At 39.3% G+C, this 10,932-nt stretch overlaps 1 protein-coding gene across 2 annotated transcripts in view; it reads left to right on the forward strand.

Moving 5' to 3' along the window:
- The window catches only part of SLC1A7 (solute carrier family 1 member 7), a 54,622-nt gene extending 44,045 nt beyond the window's left edge, over positions 1–10,577 (forward strand). For both annotated transcript variants that reach the window (XM_075759386.1, XM_075759387.1), the window contains 4 exons: positions 164–358; positions 3,524–3,658; positions 7,808–7,907; positions 10,022–10,577. In XM_075759386.1, the coding sequence (XP_075615501.1) occupies positions 164–358; positions 3,524–3,658; positions 7,808–7,907; positions 10,022–10,258 (667 nt within the window). In that variant the 3' untranslated portion in view covers positions 10,259–10,577. The remainder of the gene's footprint in view (positions 1–163; positions 359–3,523; positions 3,659–7,807; positions 7,908–10,021) is intronic.
- Positions 10,578–10,932: the final 355 nt, after the last annotated feature.

The following is a 10,932-nucleotide window of genomic DNA, read 5'->3' on the forward strand; positions in this document are numbered from 1 at the left end:
TTTTATGAACATTTTATGGTAAATAAGACATAGATAATTTCAGTCATGCACTGATGAATGTGTAAAAAATGATAGATATGCCCAAGAGAAATGACATCTAATATGAAGTTGGGGGGGGCATGCTTTGCTGTGATGGTTTTTGAAAGTTTCTGCTGTTTTGCAGCTCAGCCACGCTGCCTATCACTTTCAAGTGCTTGTTGGAGAATAACCATGTTGACAGGAGGATTGCGAGGTTTGTGCTGCCTGTGGGAGCCACCATCAACATGGATGGGACAGCACTCTACGAGGCGGTGGCTGCCATCTTTATTGCGCAAGTAAACAACTATGAGCTGGACTTTGGGCAGATTATTACTATAAGGTATAAACCTCAAATTCTACATGCTGTGTTTTGCTTGTCTTGTTGAGTCTGACACTTACAATTCTTGTATGTAGCTACGTTCAGAACGAAACTCATCTTTGCTATTACCAAAGGATCCATTCCTCATAGGATGGTTATTTTTAAGTAATGTAGAAATCACAGACAAAGGGAAATTGCACTGGTACCATTCAACAGAAACATGTGGACACCAGGAAACGTGTTTCTGTTTGAGGGTAACTGTCTAATTTTTGCTTTTAGGCAACCCATGGATCATTTACTAGGATCGGAACATTTTATTATTATTATTGGTGTTTAAAACACTATTTTAAATGTCAGAATGCTTTGCAACTTTAACTCTGGTTTGCATCTTTACATGAGAGGAAAAGGTTAAAAACCCACAAAACTAGAAGTCCTATATCAGATAACAGGGAATACTGTGTGTTAGGAAGCTCTTTGTCAAACCTTGGGGGAATAGGGGAATGGAGAAGGAGGACAGATGCTACTATCAGGGCAGGTTTTCATGAAGATGTCATATCACTCAGATATTTTTTAAATTTCTTCTCTGCTGCTTGTTAAAGCAGAAATATTCATAAACAACCGTGCTGTCAGTGGGTAGAGAGTGCTATAGCTACATATTTGGTCCTTGAAAGGTCTGTAATGGATTCAAAAGACTAGAAGATCCAGCTGAACAATTACTGCCAGAATAACTCCAGTGGCTGCCAAAGAATGCCTCAGGGACTGAAACCTGCAGGTTTCCAGCAGGGAACAAATTATTAGAAAAACATTTGTCATAGTCGGAGCCTTGTGCAACATATTTGAGATCTGCTTACCTACCCACCCAGTGATCTCAACACTGCCCTGTTTATTCTGCTGGGCCTTGCCCATGTTCTTCTGGACTTCAAAACGTTCATGACAAGAGGAGGAGAGTCCTGAAACTAACCCCAGATGACAGCTGGGGTTTGCTAATGGGCTTCTGTCAAGATCTGTGAGACTAGAAGCAGAAGAAATAAATTGTGCCCATATGAGCTCTTGCTTCAGGCTGTTTCTCTCTCTGAAAATTATTGGAATGACCCTGTGCTAAAATTTAGCCTTTTGTGATTTTGAATTTGGGGATGTTTTTAGAATGTGGTCCCAAAATACAGCCCAGAGCATGGACAGACATTACATACACCTTGAAGCAGAGAATAGTGATTTGGAAAAATTAAGGAGAAGGAGGGCAATAGTAAATGGATAATAGGTAAGTTCTAACTTTCTCTTAGCAGGACCCTATTTTACCTCTTTATTTTCACTGCCTGTATTAAGTGCTAGTGCATAAGAACCAGACAGATGTAAAGACAGTAGAAGGAAAATACAAATGAAGATTGGAACAATCCAAGAAAGGAAAAGAAATAAAAAGACTGACTGACTTACAAAAGAAGGAGGTAAATAGGAAATCACAGTCGATTCAGTACCTTGAGTATCTGAAGCCAAATTCTAACTGTATTCTGTGGGCCAAACTTGTCCCAGATCTTGATACTTTAGGATCTGGAGATTTGACATTCAAATATTTTTGAGTGCCAGGATATTGTTGTCAGAGGGGAAAATGTCAGAGGGGGAAAAAACAATCAGTCTACTTTGCTCATAATTTGTAAAATCCAGGTTGAAAATTTATGTCAATGTGATTATGTAGCAGAAAAAGAGAGTAAAGATCCTATTCCCATCAACTGAGCATATTATAGGAAGAAACATCTACATTAAGTTAAAAAAAATCAATGCAATAGCAGCTTGCATGTACAATCTTTGTTAAACATTCCTATTTTTGCTCCCAGTTAAGTTTTGAGACTTTGTGGCCTGAACTGTCTTAGGAGGCAGAAGCAGTCTTCATCAGCTAGCCAGTTTAGAGCACTAACTGGAGAACATTTTAATGTTCATTATATTTATCTGTTATTCAACTACTGAGCTTCTGTCCCTTCCTTTCGATCTATACTCTGCCTACTACAATGCTATGGATGTAGCAGAATGCTATGCAAGCTGACTTATTCAAAATGTAGTTTTAAATCTTTCTCGTTCCTCATCACACCTGCATGCAAATGTATTTTTTTATTGCAGGAAAGAGGTCTAGTTATAAATACTACTGTTGTATTGGTACACTGTACGGCTGTGAGCAAGATACTGGGTATCTCTGTGTCTCAGTTTCCGTATGGGTGAATATTGTTACCCTCACTTTCCATCACAGGAGGTTGATGAGACTTAACTGCTTGCCAAAAGCTCTGAAATTGATTGATAAATGCAGTGGATTATCAGTGTATATGCTTTATGTCATCCTTTTACAATTGTCAACATTCATTTTTTGTCTTTCTGCTGGATGGCCTAGCTCTTGGAAGTGGCCAGATGGGCGGAAATGAATATATCCAGTCACTTTTGCTCCTGGAAAAAGGAATGAAATCCCTCCCCTAAAAATAGCATTATGAAAAAAATGTTAAGCCTGCCAGGTCCACTCTTGCCCTGGTCTCCCATTCATTTCTGCTTGCCTGGCTGAAAAAATGGTGCGAAGGTCAAGTAAAAATACTTTCCAGAAACTGAAGAGGTACAGTCACATTCATACTTGCTTCGTATTTAGATCCAAGTATGCAAAGCCATGTGCTATGCAAGGACTTCACCCTTGGCCCAGCCTCTTTCTCCTTGGCCTAGCCTCTTGGTGATGGATTGACATTAAAGGCCCTAGTCTCAGCCAGCCACTGTTTGCCTGGCACAGGACTGACGATGATGACTCAGAGATGTGTGCTGGGAGCTCTGCTGCCAAGGGTGAAGCAGCGATGAGGAGTGCTGGCAGATTTGTGGCACACAGTGCTGCGTAGTGCCATGACCCACGAGAAGCTGACGTAACTCAGAGAGAGCACAGGCTGGCTGCCCCGCTTTGCCTGTACTTGTGATATTAAGAGATAACAGAACTGCCCCACCAGCACCAAGGCTGCAAAGGTAGAGGGTGAGAATTTAGCACTGGGCAGACAGTTCGACCTGTTCTTGCTTTCTGACCTGGCTTCTGTCCACAAAACACTGGCAATTCTGTGCAGTGACTGGTGTAAGAAGGATTATGGTTTAGGAAAGCTCCTGTAGAAACATGGTGTGGTTTCTTGCAGAGCAACCCATACTGGTAAAGCTTATTCCTTTCTTTCTTTGTTAAAGTATCACAGCCACAGCTGCCAGCATAGGTGCTGCAGGTATCCCGCAAGCTGGCCTGGTGACAATGGTCATTGTTCTGACCTCGGTTGGGCTCCCAACAGATGACATCACATTGATTATTGCTGTCGACTGGGCACTGTAAGTAACATGAAGTTTTTGAGGTTTCCAGTGTGGCAACATTGCTAAAAACACAAATGGTCTCCAGGAGTATAGTATTACAAATATACATAAAAGGTATGGGAAGTAATGCTTTTACTTGAAATGGTGCTAATGCAGCCTCAGATTAAATACACTGCCAAAGTGGGCACTATACTGAAAAAAGATGTAGGCAAATGAGAGAGAGCGTAGATGAGACCTGGACAATATGACCTACATGGAAAGGCTGAAGAAACAGAATTTGGTTAGTCCAAAACCAGAGCATGCTGAAAGAGGTCACCACAGCAGTTTCTGATGTAGATAAGATTGTCCTGAAGAGGACAGTGATCAATTGTTCTTCACATTCTCAGGGAGGGAAGATGAAGAAGTAGACCAAAGTAACTACCTCAGATCACAGGAAAACTTAATGATTTTTATCTAGAAGGATAGTCAGGCAATGGAAGTGGCTGCACCTAGCCAGGTTGGAGGATGACCTTCATGAGAAGTTTTAAGGTCAGGCCAGACAAATGCCTGTCAGGTGCAACTCTGGCACCTTGCCTTGGATATGGACAAGGGACTGACTTCTTAAGGAACGTGGTTTGCCTGCACTCTGATTATCACCCCACTGACACTTCAAGGACATCACCGGACACTGAAAAAACATCATCTCAATGTAGTGAAACACTCTGCAGAGAGGCATGAGCCAGTGCTAAAGCAGGCAAGTACTCCTGCACCACAGATACCACTCTGCCTGAAATAGCCCTAACAGTACAGTAATGGTTTGTGCTGTATATAGCTACTACTATAACTAGAGTATATAGCTACTACTGTAACTAGAACCATGATATAGTCAGCCTGAATGTAATACTTGCAATGCGCTGCATTAGGACTAATAATGTCTTCCTTTTATCACAGATCCTGATGCAATTCTGCTTTCTGATTTCAATGCTAAATAGGCAGCAGCAATTTGTATCCCCCAGCGTGGAGCCGTGTTTTGCAAGCACAGCTGTTCTGTAGAGAGGTTACTTTGCTGCATCCCTCATCACTGAGGATTTAACATCAGAGGCAGAGGCTAAAACTTAACACACTCAGAATAAAAGAGATTTGTGTCACCCGTGAGGAGAGTGACTTTAAAAATTCATAAGGAGTGGTTTATTTGAACTCTTAACTTTTATGTAAATGCCCATAAATCAATCAAACAATTTTGAATAGTCTAGGAAGATGAATTGTAAAATACTGGTCCTCAGCTCCTTAGCATTTGAATTAACTACATAACTAGTGTGTGCATCCACAAGGAAACAGTCCAAATTATTTTTTTATTTAATCTATATAAAATATATCTCCATTAATACAGTGGAGTTTCATTACATCAAGGTTCTGGGTAAAAATGTGTTACAAGTCCATTCTGTTACATATCCTATTTTATTCACCTTTAAGCCACTGATTTTTTGTACAAAGAATTGTGAGAAGAAATTATTTACTTTCCTGTTCAGTGTAACAGAATATTATTAATAGGAGTCATGAGTGTTGTATGCATATTTTAAGATCTATTTTATTTTATGAATATCAGGAATATTCTTCTGTGAAGGATAAATAATATCTGCTGTGAGCACCTAAATAGGAATGGCAATTCAAATTTTAATAAAGCTAGTCACTGAAGCTCAACAGTTAATGAAGCACAACAAAATCAAAGTATTTTAAGCTGTATTACAAAAGCCTTTTCCCTCTATATTGCTCCGTTTTCACCCAGCTCTTGCAACATCAACATTTCATTGTTTTTCCAGTAAGTCTTCCAGCGTATATGGGAATTATACTTTTTTTTCTCTTACAAAACTTTTCAAAACAACAGACAAAAAAATTCTCAGGCTATAGTTCCAGATGGTATTAAAAAGCAAGCAAGGAACAGACCCAATTTTCTGTCTTTTGCAGATGACCTTTCATACAAAAAGTATATTTCTATATTTTGGCACTTGGTGGTTTCAAGAGCCTGCAGATGCAAAGTGTCAACATGGTTGACATGATGAATACTTTCATTATTATTTTTGGAAGTACTGGAGTGTGAAGAATGCTTAAAGAAGGCTGGTTAGATGATCTCACGAGACTGAAATACCCATTACAATGCACTGCAGGTATTACAACTCATTTAGGTAGCCATAATATGTATGTGAACTTCATACCTTTAGCTAGTGCCTAGAGACATAAAGAAGAAAATAAAATGTTTCTCAGCTACCTTATTAAACACAAGGTAAAAGTTTTGCATCTTTAATAATATCATCTAAAGCTAAAATACCACTGCACTACCTGACTCTCATGTTTGCACCAAAAGAAATGCTACTAGCAGCAGGGTGGCCTGAGTGGAGAACTGTTGGTGATGTGCAGGGTGGTTCAGCTCATGCCTGGTACAGACTACTCCTTACACACAGGAACATGGCATAGAACTGGTCAGACAACATGCCAGGCAATCCATTTTCTTAAGAGTTTCAGTAGAAACTCTTAAGAAAACAGTTTCACTGTGTCCTCAGAAACATTCTGTCTTCAGAATAGATGCTAATCAGAACCCAAAAGGGAGTGCAGACTGGAGCTCTGCTTATACAGCTTCTTCTCTACCACAGCTGACACTTTGCACAATCCAAAATTAACAACTCAGAATATCTTTCCAAGAATCAAAATTTGATGATCAACCAAGGAAAAAAAAAAAAAAAAGCCTATGTGTAACAGGAACATCTATCAATATGTGCTCTAACAGTATTTTTCCCCTTTTAACATATTCTTGTGGGAATTTTCCTCAAGGCAAAACCCAAAATCAGAACAGTAGGAATTAGAAAAAGGGATTCAGCAAACAAGTGAGGACTGGGTCCTGGATTTCACAACCACATCTAGGTGTAGGCTGTGGAATATTATTGCTGAAGTTACTTGCAATTGCATGTACAATTTAGGTAACTGCACATGCAAATACCCTTTCATGCAGGAACTTTCATATTAATTAGGCAAGCAACCACATAAACATTTGGATGCACAGAGTACATGCCTAAAATATCTGAAAAAAATCAGCACACAGTTTCAATTCTTTTCTATATTAAGATACAGGATCAGAAATCTGGGCAGTGTTGATATTGGACGGCCACTGACTTTAATAAGCCAAACATCTGGAGATTTCTGAACCTCCATTTTATAACCCACGTTTATAAATTAAGTTACCAGTTTTCAGATGTGTATGTTTTTCTTGGAAAAGATGTGATATATTTCAGATTTAAAAGGTATATCACGTATTTGAAATTTCGTCAATTTTAACTAATAAATTCCAAGCTGTTTCAAATGTAACACTGGCCTATGACAACCATTTACTTTTGTGTATTTACAGTCTATATTTTAATAGATTTATGTTTTAGACAGTGGGTAGAAAGTGTAAACAGGGAATAAATGATCCTATAAATGAATAAATGAAAACCAGTGAAACTATATATACAAAGTACTGTCAAGCATACAAATAGAAATTGGAAAAGATGATAACTGAAAATGAAGAATCTTTAAGAGCCATTGATAGTCATAGCAACCATAGCTTTTTCAGAAATTAACATGATTTAAATATGGTCAGTGCCTGCTTAGTTTGTGAGTGTAGTTATTTAGCAATCTTCTGAATAATTTTGATTGTGTTCAGCACATTCTCCCAATACAATAATCTTAACTAGCACTTTGGTTGCTGAGATTGCAGTCTTGATAACTGGTTGTACTGGTTGCCGTCTCCTTTTACTAAGACATTTGCAGCACCAGCCTCCAAATCAGGCCATAATGCTGAACCTTAACATAAAAACTCAGACATAAATGCAATCTTGACCTGCTGTGTTAAACCTTTTTAGTGATGAATCAGCTTGCATGTGTAGGGAGGCACAGCTGCTCTAGTTAGCTCAGTTAGTTAGTTACAAATTAAAGTATGTGGCAGCACAGGGCACTGAGCTCTGAAAAGGCCAGAAAACCCAACTGAGCAGCTCAGTAACTAGTGGCTGCCCCATGCCAAACTCCCTACTACCATTTCTAAACTTGTTAGCTCATAAAAACAGCCAAACTGGCCTTCAGCTATAATTATTGCAGTGATGAAGGCATAGGTATGTACCCAAAGAGCCAACAACTTACCATTACTATTTCATTTTCCAGAGACAGGTTTAGAACAATGATCAATGTCCTGGGAGATGCGCTGGCTGCTGGGATCATGGCCCACATCTGCCGGAAGGAGTTTGTCAAGGATGGTGATGAGGTAACAACGCCATGAGCCAGGGTGTGCCAGCATGTGCTGTATTACGGCAGAGAATCTGTGAGCTCTCAGCCTCCCACATTTGTTTCATCTTGCTTATAAAAGGTGTTTCAGAGAGAGGACAGAATTAGGTAATGTGTTGCTTAGCCAGATGGGGTGGAGGGGTCCTTTTCCATGAGATCATGCAAAAAGCCACTCAAGTTCAAAGCTTGCCAGCCAGCTGTGCCTGGCACACTGGGGCTGGGAGCAGGAGAAGCAACTGCAACATCCTGCAAATGCACGAGATGCTAGAACTGTGAGTCTCACACTCAGTACCCAAGTCTGACTGGGCAGCAAGTTGTCCTTCTAAAAATGTGACCAGCAACAGAGCAGGGTGACAAATGTCCTTGAGTATTTGTGTGTAGGGGGAGGTAAAAGTATCTATGAGTGTGTATCTGCATCATCAATAAGCTCACAACAAAAGCAACTACCCTGGGTGTTTCAAACTTCTGTGTTAGCACAATCTGAAGCCACCACTGCAATAATTTCCTTTCTGACCTAGCACAAGCACATTGCTCCATTCTAGATTTCATTCTCAGGCATCTTCATGCCTTCTACATTTAATACAAGTCTCTCCTTACATCTTTGTTTTTCTTTCTCTGTATCTTGTTCCATACTCCACATGTACCTCTGTATTCTCCCCCTGCCTCCCTCCACTCCTATGCTTTTTTTCTTTCCTCCTTGGCATGCATCATTCAGTCTTTCCTTATACCAGGAACTCCTCATGCTCTTCCATCAAATCCTTGACAAAGGAGATTCCTAATTCCACAAGCCTTTTGTGCTTGGAGGTGCTAATCTCCAACCATTTCAGCTCACGGCAGACTCTCACTACCTTTCTTCCACAAAGACAGAATAGTTTATGCAGAAAAGTTTCTTCATCGGGACTGATTTTCACAAGGCATGTTTTATTTTTGTGCATAATTTATAGTATTCTACAAAGAACAGTATTAATAGCAAAGTTTTATTTCTATTATTACTTCTCCCATTTTACAGACAGTCTTTCTGGTAAATCCCATTCTCATGCTGTCCTGCAACATGTATTTAAAATTCCTGTTCTTTCAAGTTTTATATAGAAAGACAGTCCTTATTCTCTGAGGTACTTAGCACCTGCAATAATTACTGATGACAGGATTAGGCCTGAATATATGGGCTACACATATAGCTAGCTACAAAAAACCTAAACATACAACGTAATGGTAAGGTGTGTCATCCATTACAAAGCCAGAAGTGTAGTCTGAGTTCCTGCATAACACAGGCCTCCTGACATTTCATTGCTGTATTTAGAACTCAGTCAGAACTCAAGAAGAGATGTTTCAAGAATATAAAATCCCTCCTAAGGGATTATTTAGTCATCCATGATGAGATTTTTCTTTGCATCGTGCTCTGTAATTGTATTAAAATATACCATTAGTCTGCTATACGTTTTGGCTGCATAATTTGTGGAGTTAGTAATGTATACCCAAAGGCCAAATTTTCTCAACTGCAAGACCACCTCTTTTCTTTGCCAGTATTTACGTCTTATTTTCCCCATCAGAACTTCTGGTTTGATTTAAAGGACACTTCAATATTTAACTTATGAATCAGTCAATAAAATCCTATATTTCTTTTGAAATAGTGCAAACTGAAAAGACAGGTGTTAGTTTATTGGGTTAGCAGAAAAAGACGACAACAACAGATACTTACTGGTCTATATAATTCCACTCAAGAGCAAGCACTGCCCAAAGCTCATCATACTGGTCGTTGAGAGACCATATCTTTCGAACTCAGCACTGAAATTCTAGCCTGTCTTTACCCTATTTATATCGCTTTACTGATGCAAGCAGTTATTACTGTGGGTATAAGTTAAATTAGAGTTGTGACAGAATTTGCATTTTTACATACTTAGAGACATCTTTGCTTGATCCAGATGGTGCAAAGATGCTTTAGTGTATATGAGAAACAGGTCCTGGAAGTCTATGGAGGCCCTAGATAATCCTGGTGAATGTAAAGCAGACCACAGGCGTTCAAAGTAAAAATTCCTTTCCTGTTGTATACAGCAAACAGTGGCAGTATTCCAAATCTTAATGCTTTTCACATAGGTGCCATTGATCTGTGAAACTAAGCCTATTAACATCCATCAGATTGTGGCTTACCAGAGAAATGGCTGTGTGAAGACCATGAATGAATCTCGTGGACCAGAAACAGTGAAAGGGTTTCAGCACCACATACCTGTACAAGTGGAGCAAGAAGAAAGTCCAGTGGAGAATCAGACTAAGAAATCCAACAGTAAAGACCACTGCACTATTGAAATAAATGAACTAGAAACAAATGTGTAACTGCTACACTCAGTGGTATCTCATATCCCAGTGACCTGATACCCAATCTCTACCTCGCAGCTGGAAGAGGGACTCTTTGCCTTGAACAGGAAAATGTGGAATTATTGCCACCCTGCTTGTACTGGAGCTAGGAGACCAGCTGTGAACGTCAGGAAAGGCACACAGCTTGCAAGAGACATGGGCTTCTTTAGGTGGAAGATTTTAATACTGAAAAATTAACTAATGGACAACTACTGTTTTATTCTGCACTCATTTGACTCCAATATAGCATTTGACACTCCTTTGGCTTCTTTTTTTTAAAGTTTTTTTTATTTGACCCTTTTTGATTTTCTAACCAAAGCCTTTTTTTGTGAATCTCAGTAATTATGAACACTGTATTTATGTAGATTTTTTGCTATGCGAAACTGTTTCACCAAAACTGCTAAAGATACTAATTTTGTCTAATATTTGCTAAATAATAGAGTTTGTGCTTAGTTTTAGAACGGCAGTAAGAAAATCACACTGATTTCCTGATCTCAAGGGGTTACATATATTGCTAAATAACACTTCAAGCAGAGGTGAAGCAAAGCATGCATTTTTGCAAGAAAGCGCATTAAGGTAATTCTGATGGGCAGCTTTCAGAGACAGGCATTCAAGTGTGATACATAACACAAAGAATTCCTAGGTCACTGCAG

Source organism: Balearica regulorum, chromosome 8, assembly GCF_011004875.1.
Source record: "Balearica regulorum gibbericeps isolate bBalReg1 chromosome 8, bBalReg1.pri, whole genome shotgun sequence".
Taxonomy (NCBI): Eukaryota; Metazoa; Chordata; class Aves; order Gruiformes; family Gruidae; genus Balearica; species Balearica regulorum.